Raw genomic sequence first — 26,510 nt, 5'->3', positions numbered from 1 at the left:
GCTACTTTTTGAGGAAGTTTAGAGTAAAAAAGAAGTTGCATATTCACTCTTCTGCTGACTATTAGAAATCAAATTGTAAAGTTATATATCAGTACAACTAATATATAAATGCTATTTCCATAGGGATGCTTAGAGGCTCAATTCTCAATTAGATCACCTTTTTGATGACCATATAAAATACCTGTTTTGAGATTGTCTATGTTGCAAATGGAAACCTTGGTGGTGTGGTGGCTAGGAGCTACGGCTGCTAACCAAAAGGTCCGCAGTTTGAATCCACCAGGCACTCCTTGGAAACCGTGTGGGCAGTTCTACTCTGTCCTGTAGGTTCACTATGAGTTGGAATCGACTCAATGGCAGTGGGTTTGGTTTTTTGGGTTTATGTTGTGAATTGGCAGTGAGCCTGAAGTGATTGTCAGAACATAAAAATTAAAGTAGAACAACTTACCATCACTTCCCACAATGTACACATCCACCTGGATCCTGAGAAGTTCTCGCAGAATCTGTTAAAAAGGAAGGACATCTTCCTTAGGGAACAGTTTTACTTGTCAGAAACATAAACTATCACAATTACAGCTTACGGGTGATAAGTTGCTTTCCAAAACCCGTTTACATTTTGAGAAGGTAATCATATAAAGAGGTAGCAATATTCAAAACCAGAATCTATGGCAGAAAGAAATAAAGGAAAGAGCCCTTTTTTTCAGTAAGCAGTTAAAATGCTTATTCTTCAGGCAAGTATTATGGAAAAATGTTCTGCCTCAAAGTCACAAAATCAACTCTGAATTAATTTTAAAATAAGACCTTCTATAAGATGATCTAGAGATTTCTATATAAAAAGGAAAAAAGACAACAAGAAAACCTATGGCTCATAAATTTTTCATTATTGCATTTCTCTCCACAGTGACCAGACGTACGTAGCACCAACGTACCTTCACACTTTTTCCTGGTCTCTAGGCTAACAGAAGAGCCCTGGTGGCGCAGTGGTTAAGGGCTGGGCTGCTTACCAAAAGGTCGGCAGTCTGAATCCACTAACCACTCCTTGGAAACCCTATGGGGCAGTTCTCCTTTATCCTACAGGGTGACTATGAGTTGAATCAACTCAGAGACAATGGGTTTGGTTTAGGCTAAGAGAAAATACCAGCAGTGATGCTGAGTTAGGTCATAAAAGGTAAGAAAGCAGCTTTTGCTGCTGATCAATTTAGATGATCATTGATACCGTCATCATCAATAAACTTGTAGAACCTCTACTAGGCACAGAACTAAGAATTAAGGCTCTAAAGAAACCCAAGTTAGCGTCCTTATCTTTTGTGCTGTATTGCTAGGACTAAAAACCAAGGGTGTATGTGTGGGTGAGTGCCCGTGTGGGCATGTACATTTTTTCCCTTCTCAGCTCAAAGAAACAGAAACAAGAAAAGAAAAAGTAAGCAGGCTTGAGAGTTATGCAATGTTAATAGAAGCTTTAAGGAAACTAATCCCATTTTCTAATTTTGTATTCTTAGCTCAGCTTCTACCTAGGCAGATTTTTGTGGAAACCCCAAAGAAAGAGGGGCAAATGTAGAATTTCTTAAATGTTCTTTACATCTGTTTCTGCGTTTCTGTTAGAAACTATTTTAGGAATGCCGACGAAACTATGGAAATAAAGCAGATCTCAACCTGGTTGTTTCAGTCCTGTTTTTAAATCACACGAGACATTGATTCTTTTATATATCTACTTGGCTCTTTTTTTTTTTGAGACAGATGGTTAAACAGCCAAGTGAAATTTTATCTGCTCATAGGAATAAAGGTAAAAACGATTCCACTTTTCCCCAGAGCCTTTCCCAATCTTCTCTGATTTCAGGACGGTTTAGGTACAATGCCCATAAGAATGTGAAGACACCACAGAACTGAAATTTGATAGGCGTGTGAGTGCAGTTGCCTAGCAGCAGGTTCAGCATCCGTTAGGATCGTAGTTGTCGTTGCCTTCAAAATTATATGCAGTCCCATGGGCAATGCACTTTTAAAGAGCTCACCGAATATCTCCTTCTCTCCTACCCCTGCTACCCCCGCCACCATGGAATACTCTGAGATTATAATTTTCTTCTAACTAAGCATGTATTATCGAAAGGAGCATCCTGCCACAAATACAGTTTTTACCCTTAGTCCCCGATTGGTTGTTTCCATTAAGAAAAAAGAAATTACCGTTTTGAGACCCCTCATTGAAGAAATGTCAAGAAATGACACTGCTGAAAAATCGAGAATGAGGCTGTGGAGGTTGATTTTGGGGACCACAATATTGACAGGAAGATCACTATTCCAGTCTATCTGGAAGGGCAGGTCTGCGGTATTGATGGGCTGATCCAGCTCCTCTATCTGATTATTGTCCAGCTCTTCATCAGAATCTTTTAAGCCATCAACAGTACATATAAATCCTTTCTGTAGGAGGGGATAGAAAACATGATAACTCTGACCAAGAAAAAATCGTGTATGTCAGGTAATCAATGACAGATTCAAAGTTGGGCCAAGCAACGGGGTTGTAGACTCTTCTTTGGTACTTTTTCCAGGAGAATAAACATTTTAAGGAGACCTTCAAAGACACCATTTAAAAATATTGACATTAAATGACAAAAGAGATACCTTATTTAGCCGGCGTTTCATTTAAGGAAATGGAACTAGCACACGGAACTATATTTTACTAAGCTCTTAGTTATAATGCACATTAATGTGACCAAGAAACTTACTGGTGTCACTTGTAGCAGGCCTTGCTTCTGTAGCTTTCGAATCTTCTTCAAAGCTTTATTGCGCTTGCGTAGAATTCGAAGTGGACTAAAGCCAATCTGAAAAGCCCATTTCTGTGTTACAAGAGTTGCGAATAATTTTGGTACTTATATAGTATAATTCTAATAACTTTAGTTAGATGGTTTGAGGGATTAGGACCAATAATCAAGATATTTTTGATAAAATTTAAAAGTGGTAAAAACGACAACATTGTGTCACAACTATGGTCTGCTCAGCTTGTATGTGATTATCAACGCCCTAAAACCCTGTACAGTCTAGGATTTATCCATAAACCATCCGCTTATGTATGTTAACTCTATTTAAACCTGCTTGCATTTTTGGCCTACATAAGTCTTAGGAAATTTTATTTTTTATTTGTTGAATAAGGGAGGCATTAAGGCGCTCTTTGGAAACTCTATGGGGCATTTCTACTCTGTCCTATGGGGTCGCTATGAGTCGGAATCGACTCGATGGCAATGGGTTTATAATTAGTATTCCGCTTCTGTATAATTTTCACTATATTAAAATTATATGATTTTATTTTATGATATTTCTTGTTGCATGCTTTTACTTTCTAATTTTAGTGCTAGATTTGGGAGTAACTCTTATTTTCCCTTTTTCAAAACACATGTGTTCTTATTGGTGCAATATTTAGCTCTAGAATAATATGGAGGATCAAATCATGTAAAAAAAATCTTAACAAAAATTATAGTCAGATGAAAAGATAGATTAAGTGAAAAGTGCAGTATATAAAGCCATATATATAATATGGTCCCGTTTTGTAAAAAGTTGTAATCTTGGGCCAGGGAACAAAGTGAACAGAAGAAAAATATCCGATGCATACCAAAGTAATATTAATAGTTAAGGGTTTAAGGCAGAAGCTCTATGCAACGTACAGAGCAATCCAAAAGGCATGTTGTTTCTTAATTTTGAAAACCGGTTCCTTGTTATCTCCGGTTTATCAGGCACATAGTATTTATAGTTATTATAGTGTTAAATATTCATTTATAATTGTTATTCTCAACCTCCTCAACAATGCATTCAAATATCAAATGCTCCTTCACTGTTTTTGAACTTGCCCGAAGAAAATCTGTAGGATACGATCTATAAAAGCTAGCACCCCCGGATATCTTTACAACAGAATTTGGTAAAAGCTGACTCTACCTTGACCTCATAGAAAGAGGCTTATTTTCCATATACCAACAAACCCTTTATAAGTTAGTCTCATCTACTTTGGGACATGGAACACAAAAACACGACAAAATCCATCCCAACATATGTGAAGTCAGTGACTCTCTTGTTTAAGAACAAAAATTTCTTTCCCAGGTATTCAGTGGAGTATCTCTCTCACACACATATACACATTAAATAACCCCAAACCTTACAGCATCAATAAGTTTCTGCTTGAAGAAGCCAATGTTTGCAAAGTAGATAGGAGATGGACATCTGAAGATTTTCACTCCTTCTGGTTCATATGTCTACAAAGTAGAGAAGTAAGATTAGATGGTGTCCATCAAACTCATATTAACATCATTTAGCAAGTCAAAGAAAAAAAAAAGAATTTTCCTTACTTCATAGTAATCTTTTCTATTCTTATAGATGTTGCTCCTTCCAACATTAGCCAGTGTGCTGCATTTTGGACTGTAGGGAAAATCAACACCAAATGAATCATTCATGCATATTTGTTAGGTCTGGAAGGCTAACACTGATTTTTGTCCTCGCATACCAGAGCAGGCTCACTCTTCAAAATTTGGAAGGTTGGTGAATCATTATGCCTTCAGAGAGCCCACAGGGCAAGCACCTTGTTTTACTTATCTTTGTGTCCTCCCACACAGCTGCTAAAACAATGCCTTGCACCTACCATGTCACTGTTTACAAAACAACTTCCATATGCTTTTGCCATTTTGGTTCTGAATATCAGAAAATTTGGTGAGGTAAGGCAGATGCTAATTTATGGATGAAGACATGGAGAAGTAAAATGACTTGCCTCTGACCACTCAGTTTGTCTCAACATTTGATAGGTCACCAGTAGAGAAATGAGTGCAAATGGGAATGAATAAAAGAGTAAGGGAACATAACATTTTAATACAAGTGTGTTCCATCGGTCAAGGATTAGCTTTAACTATGATAATACTTTCTGTTCTCAAATTCTTTAATTCCCAAGGAGCCTTATTTCTCTGACACACCGTGTAAGCCAACATAGTCTGAGTGACCACATGGTGGTGATATTACAGCAGAGATTTAAGAATCCAGAAGATGCTTGGACTGGATGACTGTTAAGAATTCTGTTGGCTTTTACAGATTTTTTTTTTTTTTTAATCACCTGTCAGTTTGTCTTACTGTGGTGGTTTGTGTGTTGCTATGATGCTGGAAGCTATGCCACCGATATTTCAAATACCAGCAGGGTCACCCATGATGGACAGGTTTTGGCAGAGCTTCTAGTAGTTTTTTCTAGACTAAGACAGAATAGGAAGAAAGGCCCAGCGATCTTCTTGTGAAAATTAGCCAATGAAAACCCTGTGGATCACAATAGAACATTGTGCTCCTTGCTTGGTTTGGGCACATCGTCAGGAGCGATCAATCACTAGAAGAGGACATCATGTTCATCGAAACAGAGGGCCAACGAGGGTGAGAGAGACCCTTGGTGAGATGGATTGGCACAATAGCTGCAACAATGGGCTTGAACATGCCAGCAATTGTGAGGATGATACAGGATCAGGCAACATTTTGTTCTATTTACATAAGGTTTCTAGGACTTGGAGTTGACTCAATGACAGCCATCTACCTGTCTGTCTGTCTTGTCTACCCATCCATCCAAGAATTTGACCATTTGTCTATCTTTGTGGAATTTTAGGACAAGAGGGGCCTTTGAAAAGTTCTGCACTCCACTCCAGCTCCATGTTTTTAAGGTGGGACTACAATCTACCTATAAATGGAATCCTCCACTATACATGGAGAATCCCTAACACTTTCTCATGTTTAACAAGTCTAAGGTAGAGACATTAAACCCTCTTAGAATATAATTACTTCTGATTTACAGCTGGGCAAACAGACTCAGAGATTTATATAATTTCTTGGAACTGGTGTCAAAGCAGGGAGCAGACCAACAGCAGGTATGCTAACTGGCTGGGTTTTCTAAAGCCAAGCCATTCTTTTACTCTTCAGGTCTTTGTGTGACTGAGGAGGAATATACTGGCCAAGCTTAATGGACATGCATGATTATCAACAAAACTACTTTTCTCATAAGCAGTGACTGTTTTTTTTCTCTTGATTTGGTCAGGTCAAAGCCTGCAAGGATGCAGGGCACAGTGAACACTCACAATTGTGTCCGGAACACGATGGTTAGGAGCTGAAATGCAATGCTAGCTGCCAGTCCTAAACCAAGTCCCAGGACGATGGCACAGATGAAGGTCACGATCCAAATGAGCTAAAAAGAAAACAACACATACACTACAATTTACTTTGATTAAAGTACAATGTCTTAGGTCCAGAACTGTAATAAAGCATAACATTCTAGGGCCAAAAACAGAGATTGGAAGTTGTAATCTTGGGTCAGGGAGCAAAGTGCAAAGGAGAAGGGACCTGCCTCAGGTTCTGAGCCACAGAAACACAAGCATATATAGAATGAGCCACAGAGTGTATTTCTAATCCTGTGTCTGTCCCAGTTAAAGAACCGATTGTGTTTCTGTCACAGCTAGAATTCCAGAACCAGCTGCTGTTCATTAAAACTATAAAATTAATTGGTAGACCCTATACTAACCTCTTTTTTGAAAATTTATTTTGTTTTTATTGTTGATGTTGAGACTATACACAGCAGAACATACACCAATTCCACAATTTCTATACGTACAATTCAGTGACATTGATTACATCGAGTTGTGAAATCATTCCCACTCTCCTTTTCTTGGTTGTTCCCTATAACGTTCCCTATACTAACCTCTTATTCTTGGTCTGTCGGTTTAATTAATGGCTACTGTATCTGTAAAAGAGCCCTGGTGGTGCAGTGGTTAAGAGCTCAGCTGCTAACCAAAAGGTCAGCAGTTCAAATCCACCAGCTGCTCCTTGAAAACCCTATGGGGCAGTTCCACTCTATCCTGTAGGTTCACTATCAGTCTGAATCGACTTGACGGCAGTGGGTTTGGTTTTTTTGGTTTTGATTTCTCTATAAAGGAGCCGACGGCAGTGGATAAAGGAGCCCTGGTGGCACAGTGGTTAAACGTTTGACTGCTAACCAAAAAGTCGGCAGCCTGAATCCACCAGCTGCTCCTTGGAAACGCTGTGGGGCACTTCTACTCTGTCCTATAGGGTCTCTGTGAGTTGGAATTGATTTGATGGCAACAGGTTTGTTTTTGGTTTTTATCTCTACAAAAATTTTAGCATGCCAAAAGGGTGTTCACATCTCCAACAATTAATCTACTGGGAACAAAAGGAAACCAAGTGTAACATTATTACTTGACACCTGTTAAGTACCATAGGATGTGTTAAGAGGGTTTTTATGCCACAGATTTTGACCCTGAAAAAAAAAAAAATTTTTTTTTTTTTTTTTTTTTTTAATAACTATGGACTGTTTCTTATAGCAAGGCATGCTGACTGAGAGCAAGGGGGAACCTTTATAAAGTATGTCCAAAAAGGAAGGTTTAGAATTTAAGTTCTTCGCGGAGCTCTGGTGGTGCAGTGGTTAAATGTTCAGCTGCTAACCAAAAGGTCAGCAGTTCAAATCTAGCAGCCGCTCCTCGGAAACCCTGTGGGGCAGTTCTACTCTGTCCTATAAGGTCACTATGAGTTGCAGATTCTCTGGAAACTAACATGTTCTGTAATGAAGAACAGAAGCAATGCATACCCTAAAATTCAGAGTTTCTGTGGTGCTCAGAATGACTGCAAGAACTTCTAGGACAGATCTAAGAAAGTTCTGTATTTGCAAGTTGCCCATCCTTTTAAATTGAAATTCCAGAGAGTGTTCTTTAGAAATATGCAGTTTAAAGACAGCCAGCAACTAAAACTAAGATTGCTTTGAACAGATATAGGAATAAAATTTCACTTGACTTACAAATATTAATATGCACTTTATATCAGCATTAAAATGCCACCCTGATTTATCTCTCTTTTAATATACCATTACCACTACTTACACAATCGTATTTATCCTTTCGCCACAGTCTTCCTATTTCAGCAAACTGCATCAGCATTCCCTTTAAATTTCCAAGTGCTAAAGCTGCCAGAACGGACTGTTAAAAACATACACACCAGATGTACTTTAAGTTAGTCAAATAAACCATATAGAAGCAAAGGTGAAGGTTGTAGATAAGTGAGTCCCTTAAAGGGCCTCAAAGCATATCAAAGAATACACCCTTGTCCAGTGTGCAGAGGCCAAGCAAGACACTGGAGAAATGGGACTCTGACCTGTCCCCTTGCGTGGCTTTGTTCCCAACACAGTGATAGTGGCTGACCTTCCCTGGATGATCTGGTGGCACTTAGGAGCCATGAACTTGGAACAGAGGGAGGCAGACCTTCCTAAACACAGTCTAATGTGTGTCTGTTTATTGGAGGTGGGGGCAGGGGCTGCTGTCTGTAAAAAATAACCTGGGTCTAAATTCAAACCTTTGATGAGTAGCAGCAATCATGCCACTTTGGAAGAGGAAGCTGAAGATCACAGAGCCATTAACAAAGGTTTGATGCAGACTCTCCGGGACAGCATAAACCCTGTTCATCTCTTCCCCTGTGGTATCCCTGGGAACTACCGTGGTCAAACGCCCATAAAAACCAGTTGCTGTTGAGTCGATTCCAACTCACCGCAACCCCATGTGTGCAGAGTAGAACTGCTCCATAGGATTTTCCAGGCTATAACCTTTCGGAAGCAGAATACCAGGCCTGTCTTCCAAGGTGCCTCTGGGTGGGTTCAAAATGCCAACCTTTCAGATAGTAGTCCAGCACTTAACTGTGCCACCCAGGGACTCCCAAATGCAAATGATGTTGTTACAGTGTGCCGTTGAGTCGATTCCGACTCAAAGCTACCCTATAGGACAGAGTAGAGCTGCCCCATAGGGTTTCCTAGGCTGGAGTCTTTACAGGAGCAAATTCACCAGGTCTTCTCTCGTGCAGAGTGGCTGGTGCGTTCGAACTGCCAACCTTTCAGTTAGCAGCTGAGCACTTAACCATCGCAACCACCAGGACTCCTTCGAAATGCACATTAAAAAAAAATCCGTTGCCATCTAGTCAATTCCGACTCATAGTGACCCTATAGGACAGAGTAGAACTACCCCATAGGGTTTCCAAGGAGCAGCTGGTGGTTTTGAATTGCCGACATTTGGGTTAGCAGCCGAGCGCTTAACCACTGTGCAACCAGGGACCCCAAAATACATATAGGAGGGGCTTAATAACTGTTCAGTGAGTGAGAGAATGAGCTAATGACTTAACATGTCCCACACCATTTACTAACCCTTCAGGAACACAGCCTTTTTTAAGAAGCCCTGATACTGGCACCACTGAATGGTGGTTCAGTAAGGACAGTCCGGGTGGTAGACTCAGCTCTGCCCCAGCAGCATCTCAGACTTCTGATTCATCATGTGCCAGAATGAGACGTTTTGTTTTGCAGGAATTAGGATAGTTAAGACGGCAAATGCTGAGTAGCTAAGTATACTTTCTGACTCATTTAGATTTTAACACAATTGTAGGGATTTGTCTCCCAGTTAAAGCTGTTCCATTCTGAATGGACTCTGAAATTTGTATAGACTGCTTTTGTATCATAAAAGCACAGTTTAACAACAACAACAAAAAAACATAGTTTTTATATTCATACCTCTAAGATAGTTTTAACTGATTTAGGTATTTTTGGTTTTCATAAGTAACTTATAATTTTATACCTAACTAATGAACAATTTTACTCATTGTGAGAATGAAGGTCATCATTTCAAAGAAAATACTATCTTAAGTGACTTTAAAAAAGAAATAGCACACAAATGAATGCTGGTTAAAAAATGGTGAAAATTGAGTAAGGTCTGTAGTTTAGTTAACAGTTCTCTACCAACATTAATTTCTTGGTTTTAATATGGCAAAAAAGAGGAATACCCTCAACGAGATGGATTGACACAGTGGCTGCAACAATGGGCTCAAACATAGCAAAGGTCGTGAGGATGGTGCAGGACCAGGCATATTTCATTCTGTTGTATATAGGGTTGTTATGAGTCAGAACTGACTCGGTGGCACCTAACAACAACATAGCTATGCAGTGAAAACTGCGAGAGCCAGAGCTAAAAGAGACTGCCTTGTTTTTCCAGGTCTCACAAGATTGCTGGTTTTGACAGGGTGCAATCTTACCACTTTTCTGTTGCTTGTTTTAGTGGGAAATATTTGAGTTTTCCTTCTTTGACAGGTTTCCACCTTACACAGGTTTGGGTTTTTGAAGATTTTACTGAATAATGGTTCCATGAGTGGCACAAATAGTTAAGCACATGGCTACTAACAGGAAGGTTGAGGATTCAAATTTACCCATAGGTGCCTTGGAAGAAAGGCCTGGTGATCTACTTTTGAAAATAGTACAGCCATTGAAAACCCTATGGAGTGCAGTTCTACTCTGAAAAAACATGAGGTTGCCATGAGTCAGAATCAACTTGACGGTAACAGGTTTAGTTTTTTTTTTTTTTACAGCTATTAAGATACTACCATTAAGGGAAGCTGAGTGTATTATTTTTTGTAACTTCCTAAAAAAAAAAATAAAATAATTTTTTTATAATTATTTCAAAATGAAAAGTTTTAAAAAAGAATAAAAAGGAATTGCAACAGCAAACTCATAATTAAAAATTAGTATCTTTATCCTTTCAGACAATAGGTTTTTCCTTTGAGGAAATTTACTGTTCATATAAAACATGTTAAATGCCACCTGTTAGAGACACATCATCTTTCTTTTCATTTAGCATTATTTCCCACTTGATCAGCACTCCATAGAAAAACAACTGGAAACAATTTATAACAAAATGCTCAACAGAAACCTTTAAGAACATTTGAGTCAGCAATCCCACTCCTAAGTGTGTATCCTGGAGAAATAGGAGTCGTGACAAGAATAGACATGTGTACGCCCATGTTCACTGCAGCATTATGCACAACAGCAAAAAGATGGAAACAACCTAAGTGCCCATCAATGGATGAATGGATAAACCGTGGTATATACACACAATGTAACACTATGCAACAATAAAGAATAATGATGAACCTGGGAAACATCTTACAACATGGATGAATCTGGAGAACATTATGCTGAGTGAAAAAAGTCAATCACGAAAGGACAAATATTATATGAGATCATTATTTTAATTAGTCAAGAAAAGGTTTACACACAGAAAGAAACATTTTTTGATCGTTACCAGGGATGGGAGGGAGAGGGAGGGAAAATCACTAACTAGAGAGTAGATGCGTGTTAACTTCGGTGAAGGGAAAGGCAAGTACACAGCATGGTGTATGGGAGTACCAAAAAACCCACTACCACCGAGTCGATTCTGACTCATAGCGACTCTATAGGACAGAGTAAAACTGCCCCACAGGGTTTCCAATGCTTACCTTTTGACCTTTGACTGCCTACCTCTTGGTTAGCAGCCGAGCGAGTGCTTTAACGTACGGGAGCACACCCACGTGCATATATAGGTTTGGCTGTGGCTATTTCTACGTACATATTTGTATGTGCTGCATGTTTACTCATATATATAAGAGCACACAAGGGGCACAGCCATGGAAACATCCTAGACATAACCAAACATCTCATGGGACTGAGTTACTGGGCTTGAAGTCTAAGGACCTTAGTCTCAGAGGACATCTAGGTCAATTGGCAGTAACATAGTTCATAAAGACAATGTTCTACATCCCTACTTTGGTGAGTAGCGTCTGGGCTCTTGAAAGCTTGAGAGCCACCGTCTAAGATACAACTATTGGTCTCTCTGTCTGCAGCAAAGGAGAGTGACGAAAACCAAAGACTGAAGGAAACAATTAGTCCAAAGGACTAATGGACCACAGGAACCGCAGCCTCTGCTAGCTTGAGACCAGAAGAACTAGGCGGTACCAGGATCACAATAGAAGGTGCCAGTTAGAGTGGGAAAAAATGTAGAACATAGTTCAAATTCATCAAAAAGATGAGATTTACTGGTCCAAGAGAGGTTGAAGGAACCCCTGAGACTATGGCCCTTAGACACCCTCCTAACTTGGAACCGAAGCCATTCCCAGAGATCACATTTCAGCCAAATTATGAACAGGCCTATAAAATAATAACATCCATGAGGAGCGTGGTCATTATAAAAATCATCTAAATGAGAACAAAAGGGCAACATCGGCCCAAAAGCAAAGATGAGAAGGCAGGAAGGGGCAGGAGAACCAGACGAAAGGAAGTGAGGAATTCAGGGTGGTGACGGGAGTGGTGGTACTGACAATTGCGGAGATTGCAACCAATGCCACCGGACAATTTGTGTATAAACTATTGAATGGGAGACTAAACTTTCATCTAAGCACAGTAATTAAAAGGAAAAGAAAACTTAAAAAAAAAAAGATTATAGAGCATTGAGAAACTGTAGAAAGGAAAAGGGGTACAATTTCACCAGGAACCTGGGATCCATTCTGCAATTGATGTAAAGCATTAAATACATATTTTTTTTTTTTAATGTGCTTAGAACTCTGCCGATGGTTAGTAAGCACTCGACAAAAATTCTAACTAACTATTATTGTGGGCTATGTTGTCCTCAAGTGATAAGCAGAAGCAAACCAGTTATTTAGTTGAAACAAAGACATTTCTAATAAAATGGTCTCACAAGAGCTTATCACTCAAAAACCAAAACCCACTGCCATGGAGTTGATTCCAACTCATAGCGACCTTATAGGACAGAGTAGAACTGCCCCATAGAGTTTCACAAGAAGCACCTGGTGGATTTGAACTGCCAACCCCTTAGTTAGCAGCCGTAGCACTTAACCACTATGCCACCAGGGTTTCCCAAACTCTGATCTTTTATAGAAAGGATTTTGATTAACACCATGCACGATGTCCTCACGTGTGGCTTATTTAGGAGGGAGCTAGGATTAAATAGTAATTGCTTCTTTCATTTCTCTAAATGGATATTGGCTGCATAGTGCCCAAGTGCGCCCGTGCGAAGGAGCACGCCAGGGTGGAATTCATCTCTACGTCAAGGTGAGTGTGCGTGCATTTGTTTTTACTGCAATACACTTTCTTCTGTTCCATTAGTGGTGACTTCTTGGTTCCCTTAATGCCATTCATTTTGAAATTAGTAGTTTAGCGTATGGAGAACACGCATGTTTGGCAAACAGAACTCTGCCCTGCTTGAGCTCAATTTTGCCAGTGAGGCTCCTTTGGAATAACCACACGTGGGAGTCCAGAAACCAGGGACCAAGTTCATAGTTCAGTTACCAACCCACCAGGAAAAAAGGCCTAGATAACAACTGAAAGACATTGGTTGGTTGGATCATAGCTCTACATGAGAATTGAAATAGAATATTTGTGTTATGATGATAACGATATTAACAATAATGGCTATGATTTACCAAGTGCTTATCGTGTGGCAGGCCCTGAGTAAGTACTTCATATGCATCCTTTCATTTAATTTTCATAACAAGTCTGTAAGGTAGATAATATTTCCCACCCCTATTTTACAAATGGGAACTTGAGGTTTAGAGACGTTAGGGAATATACCCCAAAGCAAATTTAGGCAGGATTCGAACTAGGTCTACAGGCTTCCAGAGCCAGTGCTCTGTGAATTGCCTCAAACCATATTAAAATCACAAAGAACAATGTATTTGCCAGTGTCTAGTTTTTTTTTTTTTTTTTAGTTTCCTAGAGGAGCCCTGATGGCACAGTGGTTAAGCCTTTGGCTGCCAACCAAAAGGTCAACAGTTCCAATCCACCAGCTGCTCCTTGGAAACCCTATGGGGCAGTTCTGTTCTGTCCTATAGGGTCACTATGAGTTGGAATTGACTCCATGGCAATGGGTTTGGTTTGGTTTTGGTTTCCTAGAGGAGTCCCTTGGTGGTGCAAATGGTTTTTGTGACAACTAACCTAAAGTTTGGCACTTCAAACCCACCCACCTAACCAGTGACACTGTGTCACCATGGGTTGGAATTGACTCAATGGCAATGGGTTTGGTTTCCTAGAGGTCCTATGTTTTCCACTGTCTACTGATATTTTATTTTATAAATGAGTGCTGCAGAAGTTTACACAGCATTAGACTAAGCCCTGAAAAACTACAGTTCAGGAAATGTGGATGAGTAACATGTGGCAGGGAGGTGTGAGGTCTATGTCCGGGCAGGAAATCAGGTTCCCTTCTTGCAATCTGAGTGTTGGTCTTGGAGTCAAACCAAGCCATGAGAGCTGTGGGGCGTATTCCCAAGGATTGGTTGTGTGGCTGGTAGCACCATTCCCTGAATTAGATAGAGAACTTAATTGCCTCAACCTTTAGGAAAATCTTCATTTCAGCCCATCCTCCGGTGCCAGGGTGCCTTCCTGTTTAAACATTAATTATATTTGGGGCTACAAACATGCGAAGAGTAGAGCAGATAAGGTAGTTTGGGCATCTGCATTCCCAACATTCATAAAATGCCAAGGGAAAATAAATATTTTTGGCCCATAGTATATTGAGTAAGAAGAGTACTTGAGAGTTGTAATTACCTCATTTTCTTTAGTTTAGCTTGTGTTTCCACAGTTTAAAGAGTACTTGGGTGGTGCAAATGGTTAGCCTGCTTGGCTGCTAACTGAAAGGTTGGAGGTTCAAGTCCACCCAGAATCACCTCAGAAGAAAGGCCTGGTGATCTACTTGTGAAAAAAGCAGCCATTGAAAACTCTATGAGCACAGTTCTACTCTGACACACCAGGAGTCACCATGAGTTGGAGTCAACTGGACCAACAGCAAATAGTCTCCTGAGTTTAAGAATCAGGGTCCTTGATTCGTTACCCAAAGGATTGAGATATTATCCAAAGAGAGAAAAGCGTTACCTTTTGTAGTGGCGCCAAGAGAAATCCAATGGCAACGATGACAATCAACACGATGATGGCAGAGAGAATCCCAGCAATCTGTGAAAAGACAAAAAAAAAAAAAAAAATTCTCGTCACAAACTTGGCATTTTCCCTGGCTCAGATTGTCCAGTTAGCGATGCTAGGATCGTCACACAGTAACGACCTTGAAGTACCTGCGTTTTGCCTCCTGTACTCTCCTGAACCCCTGATCTGGAGAGGGCAGTGCTGGATGCAAAGCCTCTGAAGGATCCACAGACTATGTTACTCAATCCGAAGGCTATTAACTCCTGACAGAAGAACAAGGAGGGAACTTTTAGAAGTGGCACCATTACTATTACGTACACAAAATATTATTTTAAGTTGGCTATAAGAGATCCAGTGTAGATTGTATACTTACCTGATTGCCATCAATTGGATAATCATATTTGAGGGAATAGACGCTGGCAACTGAAAAGGCCACCGCAAAGCCAACGATTGCAATGGCGAAGCAATCTCCTATGGTGTCTTGGAAAACCTTCACGTCAGGTGGAACAGGGGCCTGGAATCTAAAATAGAAATTAAGCAATCCTGAATGTCACCAACCTGCTTATAGTTCTTCAGTGGCAACTATTTGCTCTTAGGAAAAGTCCAAACTCAACCCCACCTCTCCAGCTTAATTGCTACCATTTCCCAAATTTATGCTCCAGCCAGACTAAGCTTCTTTTTGTTTCTTGAAGGTATCACTCTTTCACCTTGGAGCCTTCTAATTTCCAATTCCATCTGTCTGAACCATCCCCCTGATCCCCATCCTTCTGTCCAGAAAGTGTTCCTTGACCATAAATTCAGGGTTAGGTGAGATCGTCTGTGCTTCCCCAGCTCCTGCTGGGTATTCCACATACACCCAAGTAACTCTCCCCCGAGTTACTGTGACTGTCTGATCCACTATACTACATCAATGGTCAGATACCCTTCTTGGCATATAGTAGGTGACTGTTGGGCAATGAGCAAAATCTAGACTGAGTTGTACCTCACTTTGGATACTTTAGGTATCACCTAAAAGCATTTAGTACTGCTGAAAACTTTGGAATCTGCTATCTGTTGAAAAGCCGTACTGCCTGAATTAGATACAAGATTATAAACCCAGTCCAATGGTAGTGGTAAATCTATGTTTTCACCAGTATAACCACATTATAATGTGCATTTATATCCCCATAAAAGCTCATGCAAAATATCAGATTCCACTCATATTGTTATGTGGGGTTGCAAAGCAGTACCCACAATCCCTCCAATCGTTATCCATGGCTGATGTTTCTTTGAGCAAATACAATCCTGAGACAAGGAAAGCAAGAAAGTCCTCCCTCTATTGAAAACAATAACCTTTCACGGAAAACCCTGGCAAACAGATGGGCCTTGGACTCTGCCCTGTGCTGGAGCCAACTGTAGCTCTGATGAAGAGTGGGTCCCAGTTTAAAGTGATAGAGTGTCAGAGAAACTTCCAACTCATAGAGAATGAGTCTCTGTTTATGCCTCATGAACTTACAACAGTTAAGTGATATTTACTAATTGTATGACAAAAGGTACAAATATCTCAAACTCAACATTCATTTACTGAAACGCTCAGGTCCTGTAAACATGTATCTCTGATCTAAAACTTATTAGAAGAGGGGGAATTGAATCCATTCAACTTTTTCCTGAAATACTCCAGGTTTTGTGAATGTCTATGTTAATGAAATTTCAGCTCTAATTTTTAAGAAGTACTACTATCTCAAGGAGCCTTGGTGGCGCAGTGGTCAAGCGCTTGGCTGCTAACTGAAAGGTTGGTGGTTTTAACCCACCAGCATCTCCATTGGAGAAAAGACATGGCAATTTGCTCCTGTAAAGATTACACCCAAGAAAACCCTATGGGGAGTTCTACCCTGTCCTGTAGGGTTTCTATGAGTTGGAATAGACTCAATGGCATACGACAACAACTACTATCCCATACGCCTCTGCTACCATAAATCAAAAAGTTAGCTTGGAATTTTTTTTTTTTTAACTTGAAATTGATAATACAATTAAATTTTGCATTTTATACCACGACAACAAGGAGCCTACTACTATTATTCTTCTGTTCTGGCCTCTGAACACCATAACCAAAAAACCAAACCCATTGCCATCGAGTTGGTTCCGACTCATAGCGACCCTATAGGACAGAGTAGAACTGCCCCCATAGAGTTTCCAAGGAGCGGCTGGTGAATTCGAAGTGCCAACATTTTGGTTAGCAGCCGTAGCTCTTGACCAGTACGCCACCAGTGAACACCATAGACAGAGTGATATATTGGAGATTTACAGTCTCAAAACTTGGGTTTATTTCCTGGCTCTGCTTCTTCTCTTCCTGAGCCACAGTTTCCTCATTTGTAAAGTGAAAACAATAACACTTGTTCTCTTTTCTTCGTAGTTTTATGGGAGGGTCAGATAAAATCAAGAATGCAAATACTATTTATACACCATAAAATATAATGTGCCTGTTAGCAAGTATTACAGAATTCCTTAGGAATCTGAATTATTCTTTGTGTTTCCTTTCAATGCTTGGTTCCCTTCTGCCATTTTCATTCAATGTGTGTGACTTCACAAAATAACTATTAAGGTGGCATACTCATTAATGGCAGATTAAAAAAAAAAAACATTGCCATTGAGTCAATTCCGACTCATAGTGACACCCTATAGGACAGGGTAGAACTGCCCCATAGGGTTTCCAAGGCTGTAATCTTTATGGAAGCAGATTGCCACATCTTTCTTCCATGGAGTGGCTGGTGGGTTCCAACCACTGATTGGCAATAACTAATAACCATTACCTTCAGTTATATTCTATTTGCAATGATCAGAAATGTAAAATGCCCACAATTATCAACCAGGAAAATATTAGAGCATAGAAAGCATGTAAAGCTCCTAGTACCTAATTTAGGTGCTAAATCAGCAACAGGAGTAAGGAAGGTTGAGCATTTATTACAGGCCAGGCACTGTTCTAAGCACATCGCATGTGTTATCTCATTTGATCCTTATAAGAATGCTCTGCAATAGCTACTATTTTCAGCTCTATTTTACAGCCAAGGCCATAGACACGCAGAGTTTACTAGTTTTGCTCAAGGTTATGAAGTGAGTCAGGAATAATCCCAGGCGCCCTGCTTCTAGAATATGCTGCTTATCTGCTAGGTGACACTGTCTGTCTGTAGAGTGGAATGCTTAACAAATGTGAACTGCCCCTTCCCGCTACCCATGCATCTTGTAGAAAGAGGTCACTGATGTTTAAAATATATGTGCTAAATAGGGCCTCTAAGATTATAACTCAGTGATGTTAAGTACTCAGTGATGTTAAGTTTATTTTTTATTTCAAAACCCTTTTGACAAAATCCACTTTAATTATACATGTATTTACTCATTTTTTTCCCTATTTAGTTTATGTCTCCCAATACATTTAACTAAATTATAATCACTTAAAAGTTAAAAGGCGGAAACCTTTGAAATTGTCTTTCAGCTTCAACCTGAAAAATCAGCCTAATTTCCACTTAAAAACTCTTTAAAGTGATGGTTTATATTCATTAAGTATAACACACAAAGAGCTAGTGACAAAAATGTTTTTTGCTTAAAAAAATGGGTCACCACCCCAGTGCCGTCGAGTCAATTCTGACTCATAGCGACCCTATTAGGACAGAGTAGAACTGCCCCATAGAGTTTCCAAGGAGCACCTGGTGGATTTGAACTGCCAACCCTTTGGTTAGCAGCTGTAGCACTTAACCACTACGCCACCAGGGTTTCCAAAAAAAATTGGTATTTGCTTTTAAAAGAATTTGGGTATTTTAACATCAACCTAATAAAATATATACAAATGCTGATTTTCTAGAATTCTCAAATGCTTGTTAAGGCAGGGTAGGGGGTAGTGGAGGGAGAGAGAATTTTTTTTGTTTTTAAACAGGAAAGCAACCTTTCCTTGGTAAGCAAATAAGAAGAAACTGATGCTATCTCTGGTCAGAGGGCAAAGAGGAAGAAGTAGGCACAAAACTGGCTGACCCATCTCAATCCATGAAATATAATGAAATACATTTTCACATTCCTTGTACACACTGGCCTCCCAACATTTCGCAGCAGTAAGTTGCCTTCGTCTTGTTTTGAAAGCGATCATAAGAAAGGACAGAGCGTGCCTCTCTGAACTATTCAAGCACTCTGCGGGCCTTCCTTCAGGATCTCTTTTGAACTTTCAGAACTTGGCTCCAGTAACCCCAAACGAAACACTGCTTATTGTTTATAGTAATTTACGGATGAGAAAATCTGGTTTCATTTGGTATTTCTTTATGAGAAGAAATGGGTTTATGTTGCCTTTTCTTTCTACTTTCACTAATTTTTACTCAAATGTGAGTGCTTGCTTGTAGTCTGGCATCTGAGTTCTTCCACAAGGAGAAACTTTCTGATATTAAGAACTATGAACTTTTACCTTCTTCGTGGCCCTTTCCCAGGGCAAAAGCAAACCTTTCTCACAGACGCCTGTTGCAGAGAGAGTTCTGACATGGGTTCATGCATTTCAGTTCTAAGACTCTCTCAGTAACTACTGCTTACACTCTGATTAGTGTTTAGAGACACCATCGAGAAAGACTCACTTACCCACTTGGCATCTCCCCAATGACTGCCACTTTAAACCTGTTTTTGAAGTCAAAGCCATAGGACACACCCGTTGCAATCACAGTCTGCAAAGTTGCAAAATTGCCCAAATTAGAAATCTGAGATGAAATGAAGAGTCTTGCTTTGAAAAAATACTATTGCCAGACCCTATCCCTAGACCTTTTAAATAAGGATCTACAGGCCCAAGCTTTGTTACTTTTTTTACAAGGTCTCGAGGAAATTCTGGAGTCCCTGGGCGATGCAAATGGTTAACATGCCTGGCTGTTAACTGAAAGGTTGGAGGTTGAAGTCTACCAAGATGTACCTCAAAAGAAAGGCCTGGTGATCTACTTGCCAAAAATGAGCCATTGAAGACCCTATGGAGGCGTCTCCATGAGTTAGAGTTGGCTCAGGGCAACTGGTTTTAATTTGCTATGTTTTTGGCAATTCCAAGGTAGTGGTGCAAGGTCGTGAAACCGCAGCTCTAATTCAAATGAGCCCATCACCACGTCCTCTCAGAGGTCTTGCTCTCTGCACTATTCATGTCTTACATGGTAAAAACAAATGGAAAGGTGTAAAAGAATGTTATTAAATTCTGAATGACTAAACATTATGTCTAGAAATTGCAGAGATGGCATCTCAGTCCCACAAAAACTTCCTGATCTACAAATGGTGAAGGACTTTCAATGTAAACACCCTAGACTAGTGAACTATGAAAGAAAGTCTTAAGACGTTCAGTTACCATGATTAGTTCAATTGGAATGGGCACTGGAAGTTTGGCTTTGTAGCGCTGATTTATTTCTTTAACCACAAATACTACCAACAGAATAATCAGGGATGTCACCAGGTCTGCAATGTTAGTCTTCTCTATTTGTGAGAATACGGATTGTAGAACCTAAAATTATAAAAACAAAAACAACTCAAGTCCTATATTAATGTATAATTTGGATTCAACACTTAATTATTTCCAAATAGATAAAAATTAACTCTTGATAGCGATTCAGTTTTGCTCGCGTTAACCATGAATGTGAGATCGTAGCGACCAGCATGTAGTTGTGAGCAGGTTAAGCAAGCACAGAGAGGGCAGTGGTGGGTAACGGCAGAACTCTCCCCTTCCATGTGAGAGACCAGGGTTTGCTTTCCAGCCAATGCACTGCATGTGCAGCTACCACTCATCTGTCAGTGGAAGCTTGTGTGTCACTATGATGCTGAACAGGTTTCAGTGAAGCTTCCAGATTAAGAAGGACTAGGAAAAAAGGTGTGTCAATCTACTTCCGAAAATCAGTCGAGGAAAATCCTACGGATCACAACGTTGGTTTACCATGAGGTGGAGGCTGACTTGATGGCAACAACAACAACAAAGTAAAGATAGTGTGGGCACCACACTGGTTTAAGGGTACTTCTGGCATTTTCACTGGGAATCTCTTAGGCTAATGCCAAATTTTATTGGATAGTTTTTCCCATTTTTACAACTGGTCTCTTCTGCTCTTAGGTCCCTTTGGTCATTGCTATGGATTGAATTGCGTTGCCCCAAAATATGTGTTGTAAATCCTAACCTCTATACCTATGGTTATTATCCCATTTGGGAATGGGTTGTCTTTGTTATGTTAATGAGGAAGGGTTAATGTAGGGTGTGTCCTGAGTCAATATCTTTTGAGGTATAAAAGAGATCAAACAAACAAGCGAGTAAGCAGAGATGGGGGAAGAGGGATGCCAGGCCACATGACAATTGTCCAGGAGCAGAAATTCAGAAGAGACAAGGACCTTTCTCCAGAGCCAACAGAGAAAGATAAAGCTTTCCCCTAAAGTCGGCACCCTGAATTTGAACTTGTAGCCTCCTAAACTATGAGGACATAAATTTCTGTTGGATAAAACCATCCACTTGTGGTATTTCTGTTATAATAGCAGCACTAAATAACTAAGAGAGTCATCATTTCTTTATTTCACAGTAATCACTATTGCTCTGTCCAGGGAATAACCTCTGGTCCCTGATAGTTTTTTTCTTAGCATGCATCCCCTTAATTCCTGGCCTCTTAGGTCTAGACTCTTTGTATTTCTTAGCTGACACTCCTTGTCACCTTTGGAAATGATTTTCTGGCTAACTGTACCCTGGGCATAGTCTGATTTCTAGATACCAGTTGACTTCCATACCCCTGGGGCCCAGGACACCTCAGGCAGGTCCAAGCTAACTCCCAAATTGCTTCTGGAGCAGCTCTGGATGGGAGCAGAAAGTTGGTTCCAGGCTGAAGCAAGCTCCGCTCAAACTCCCAGAGACTATTTGACAGCAGTGCTAAGAACATGATCTGCTCCATTTACACATTGGCCCGTTTCCTTTTGCTTCATAAACAGGGACTTGTGCAAGGTTCAGAAGAACCTCAATTCTAAAATAACAAGACCTGCTTTTTGAGATGTAGGAAAACATTATAACGCAATTAGCAAAATTATTTCAAATTTTCAAACGGGAAAATTTTTAAAAATTGGGACAAAATATTAAAGCTTTTAACAAGGTACTTAGACATTTTTAAAGTACTTAAGAGTCAAATCTAAGAAGTGCCACTTAATCGCTGTTGCTACCATTAGCTGTATGGTAGAGGTGGTTGATTTTCAGTGTTGTTCTCTTTGCCACTTACTTTTTCTTGATGTGAAAAAATTTCACGACCCATTAATTTCTTGCAGGTTGTAGGTGAGACCCACAGGAAAACCATTTAAGGAAAGGTCCTCAGAATCAAAATAGTAAGTTTCATATATTTCAATATTTTTTAAGGGAAAGGAATACTTACTTTGAAAATTGAAAATGGATCTGTGTGTGCCGGGACTGTCAGCTGAAGCATAAATTTGAGTTGGGAGACCAAAACGTGAATAGCAGCCGCTGTGGTGAAGCCACTGATTAGGGAATCGGATAGGTATATCACCACAAATCCGATCTGCAGAACCCCCATGATCAACTGGGAAGAGAAGGACAAAGGCCGTTGTTATGAGGACACTTAAGCAAAGCCAAGGATAGGCAATTTAAATGATTTAAAATGTAAAAGCTCAACCTGCAGTTATATGCCTTGAAGAAGCAGGTCCCCTGCCTCCTGGAGTCCTATTCAGGGCTCTCCCCATGCCCACAGAATGTTGCATGGTGTTCAGTAGGATGTAAATCTAGTAGGGCCCCAAGAAGTAACAAGTTTATTCTTCCCACCCCTCTTTTGTTTTGAAGTGCAATATCTTTAGAAGCTCATTCATAAACCTTGTATAGCAGAATTTTATCTAGCATCGGCCCTCATACATTTGCCCACATGATGTTAAGTTACACTCTCTAGCTGTTGTAGCATGTGTGGGCAAGTGTCCATTCATATTCCCTCAAACAAGTTGCTGACTTGCATATGAGATATCTAATGGTGTACTCTGGACATCATTAAGTGTACTCTGGAGATTAGAAGTACTCAGTTTTAACTGGGGGACAGAGGTGGTTAATTCCCCCACAATATTGGTGTTTTGCCATAATCGTGGATACCTGGCCTGTCTTTCCACTCAAGTCTCATGGAATGCAGCTGGAGCTATGGGGACACAAAAGCACTAGGTCCAGAAATGTATTCTGAAGACCTGACCACTTGTTTAGTCAATAGGAAACCACACTATATCCTTGTAGAAATTGACCTTTTCTTTCTTTAGGGAACTATCTTATGCAATAATATCACTAACCATAAACTTAGGCCACATCCTAAAGTGTCTATGAAATTTTCATTATTCAACTACTGTGTCAGGTGTGGCTTGGAAGTGAGGCTTTAATTTCTTCCACAGTCCTTGTCAGCTTCTCCCAAATCTTTGATGTGCGTAGCTTAAAGTACAAAGTCCTCACCCCTTTCGTTTAGTTTACAGTTTCTAAAGAATTAGAGAGAAAAACATTTCAAAGCCTCCCCTGTCACTATTACCTGCATATAGCTATTTTTAGTGACCATCAATCCTCAGGTATTTTATTGAATTGGGCATTTCCTCCTCACCATATGTGCCTCCCTGTTCCCATTCTTCCTCCTATCCATACCTGCATTCACTCATTTTTGCAATGTGGTGGATCTGCCCCTCTACTTCTGGTAGTGGTGAGTGACCCTTCTTAAATTACTTGGCTGTAGGGCACCAAAAAAGAGATACCAACCAAAAGGAAGAATGGGAGGGCTAGCAGGAGGGGGAAAAAATCAGAAAGATGTGTACCAGTCAGGACAAGCAGATTGGGGGTGATAGATTTCATGATAAAGTACTCACCTGGATGATACCCGAAAGGACTGTGATTGCTGCAGCCACCAACACCCTCTGTTCGTCTAGTGTTGTGCCATTACTCGTTGAGTTATTAGGGACTTCCACAGCAGATTCACTGATGTCTGGGACTATTCTCACAACTACTGCTCCCACCATCATACTCAGAACCGGAAATGGACCTAATTAACATCGGAGGATGAGTCGTGGTCTGTATATGCCTTCCTAAAGCATAGTTGTCTTCCAGCCACAATGTGAGCATGCAAAAAGGCTGCTGTCTGTAACTCTGCCCTCCTTTCCCAAACTCCGGTCCTAATTCTTACAGGAAATGTTTGACTTTTCTCCTGGATTTGGAGTTGATAGCATTAGTGGCTAATGAAATTCATAAAGAAAAAGCAATGTGAATATTAATCAGCTCAGTAACTCACTTACCCACAGATATGTGTTTAGAAGTGCCCAAGAAAAAGTAGACTATGACTGGGAAAAAGGCTGCATACAACCCATAGCTTGGGGGGATGTTGACCAACAGAGCAAATGCCAGACCTGTAAACACACAAGCAGTCGAGTCCTTATTTTGTGCAAGGGGAATCAGAAAAGTTCCCTCTTCTTTCTTAAAGTATTTAAGATTGGGTCTTAAAAACAGGTTACCTTATTAACACAAAATGGATTAAAGACATTAATGCAAGAGCAAAAAAAATAAAATTCTTAGAAGAAAATATAGGTAAAAACCTTTGTGACCTTGGATTAGGCAACAGTTTCTTAGATATGCCATCTAAATCATAAGCAATCAAAGAACAATACAGATAAATAGGACTTCATAAAAAATTGTATTTCAAAGGACACCGCCAAGAAAGTGAAAAGACAACCTACAGAGTGGGAGAAAATATTTGCAAATCAAATATTTGATAAGGGTCTAGTACCTACAGTATATAAAGAACTCTTTTGATTTGACAATAAAAAGGCAAATATCCCAATTTAAAAATGGACAAAGGTATTTCAATAGACATTTCTTCAAAGAAGATATATAAACAGCCAATAATCACATGAAAAAGTTATTCAACATCATTAGTCATCAGGAAATACAAATCAAAACCACACTGAAATACCTCTTCCCATCTACTAGGATAGCTATAAACAGAAAGGCAGAGAATAACAGGTGTTGGTGAGGATGCGGAGAAATTGGAACCCTCATATACTGCTGGTGGGAATGCAAAATGCTGCAACCACTACAGAAAACGGTTTGACAATTGCTCAAAATTTTACCACATAACTCAACAATTCCACTCCAGGTGTATACCCAAGAGAATCGAAAACTTGTGTGTGCATGAAAACTTACACACAAATGTTCATAATGGCGTTATTCATGATAGCCTCCAAAAGAAAATAATCCATCATCTGATGAAAGGATAAACAATAGGTGGTATTTCCCTATGATAAAATGTTATTTGTCCATAAAAAGGAATGAAGTATTGATACATGCTACAACACGAATGAATCTTGAAAACACGCTGAGTGAAAGAAACCAAACACAAAAGGCCATCTATTGTATGATTTCATTTATATGGAATGTTCAGAATAGGCAAATCCATAGAATAAAAAGTAGACTAGTGATTGCCAGGGATGGACACATGGGGTGAAATGGGGAATGACTACTAATGGGTAAAAGTTTTTGGGGGAGGGTCATGAAAATGTTCTGAAATTAGATGGTAATGATGGTTGTACAACTTTATGAATATACTACAAACCACTGTACATTTTAAAGGGTGAATTTTCTGGTATGTGAATTATATCTCAATTAAAAAAAAAATTACCTTGCAGTACAGCCACCAGCCCTGTACTGATTCCAGAAACAATGTCACTGAGTAGCCATTCCTTTATCCGGTATGCTGGTAACCAAGATGCTATGGGGAACAAAGACAGGGCAATTCTCTTGGCCTTTTTTGAGGAGCAGCTGAAAACATCGAAAGTCACAGATCAGCCAACTAATATTAAATTTTAAGTTTAGTACCTAATTGTAGGTGGAAAACTGGAAGAATTGGTAGGTGCATTGGTAAAGAGTATAATATATTAACGATTAATACATTAATTAGCACTTTCACTCACACAAACATTCACCTCCTTACCCAAGTCAATCGCTCCCTGGATACCACCAAAGGATTTTTTAAAGAAAAGTGTTGCTTGTCTTCAGCTGTAACAGAGCTGATTTGTCAGCTTGAATTGTGGAATATTTCAATTGAGAATTTGTCCCCATCTGTAAGTCTTCTGATTTGAAAAGACTGTGTTCGTTTTAGAGACTACCTTCCCAACTCTGGTAGGGAGGGGAAGGTTTGGAAACTAAAGATGAAAAGAATCTGTGGGAAACCAGCAAAATCTGTAGGCTGTGGGCTAGAGCCAGGAAGGAGAGCTTGAAATCTTGAAAATTCAGGAGAAAGTGCTTCATTTATTCCTAAGGCTAGTATCTTAAAAAATGTCTTACCTAAAACACTCTTTGAGATGATCCAGAAATGTCTTATGAGATCTGCATTTCTTCTTATGTTCTTCCCCAAAAGCATTTTTAGAATACACTGGCCTGGCCACAATGTACTGATTCCCAAAGGGTTCAATCATTTTGCCTTCTCTGGTGGCTGTGCGAGTGGAAGACCCTTGGAACAATTGTGAACACTTCTTCTTGCCTTTGGAAGGTTAAAATGCCTGAAACCAAACAGAGCTTGCTTCTTAAATAACTCAGAGATAATGTGATGCAATTTACAGATGAGTGAGCTCCGAACTGAATGTTACCACCTTTTGAGATCAAAAGAGGAAGGATTAAGGGACCTAGATTGTGTTTTGCCACAGTGATAGGACTTTTTTACTCCAATGAGCTGGACAGAGCTCCTTTGGGTAAGTAAGAAAGAGCTTTTATTTTACTTTTTAAAAA

The 26,510-nt window shown here is 39.8% G+C and overlaps 1 protein-coding gene across 1 annotated transcript in view; it reads right to left on the bottom strand.

Moving 5' to 3' along the window:
- The window catches only part of SLC26A3 (solute carrier family 26 member 3), a 31,103-nt gene extending 4,903 nt beyond the window's left edge, over positions 1–26,200 (bottom strand). Inside the window, exons 1-17 of the mRNA XM_049893061.1 lie at positions 26,070–26,200; positions 25,405–25,544; positions 24,026–24,136; positions 23,603–23,775; positions 22,138–22,302; positions 20,100–20,252; positions 19,361–19,443; positions 15,144–15,291; positions 14,920–15,033; positions 14,726–14,803; positions 7,881–7,976; positions 6,072–6,178; positions 4,323–4,392; positions 4,137–4,229; positions 2,715–2,810; positions 2,176–2,409; positions 446–500 (exon numbers count right to left, since the gene is read on the bottom strand). Of these exons, the coding sequence (XP_049749018.1) occupies positions 446–500; positions 2,176–2,409; positions 2,715–2,810; positions 4,137–4,229; positions 4,323–4,392; positions 6,072–6,178; positions 7,881–7,976; positions 14,726–14,803; positions 14,920–15,033; positions 15,144–15,291; positions 19,361–19,443; positions 20,100–20,252; positions 22,138–22,302; positions 23,603–23,775; positions 24,026–24,136; positions 25,405–25,544; positions 26,070–26,200 (2,047 nt within the window). The remainder of the gene's footprint in view (positions 1–445; positions 501–2,175; positions 2,410–2,714; positions 2,811–4,136; positions 4,230–4,322; positions 4,393–6,071; positions 6,179–7,880; positions 7,977–14,725; positions 14,804–14,919; positions 15,034–15,143; positions 15,292–19,360; positions 19,444–20,099; positions 20,253–22,137; positions 22,303–23,602; positions 23,776–24,025; positions 24,137–25,404; positions 25,545–26,069) is intronic.
- Between the last annotated feature and the right edge of the window lie 310 nt (positions 26,201–26,510).

Source organism: Elephas maximus, chromosome 8, assembly GCF_024166365.1.
Source record: "Elephas maximus indicus isolate mEleMax1 chromosome 8, mEleMax1 primary haplotype, whole genome shotgun sequence".
Lineage (NCBI taxonomy): Eukaryota > Metazoa > Chordata > Mammalia > Proboscidea > Elephantidae > Elephas > Elephas maximus.
The sequence above is the reverse complement of the archived record's forward strand: the minus strand, read 5'-3'. Positions and strand labels throughout refer to the sequence as shown.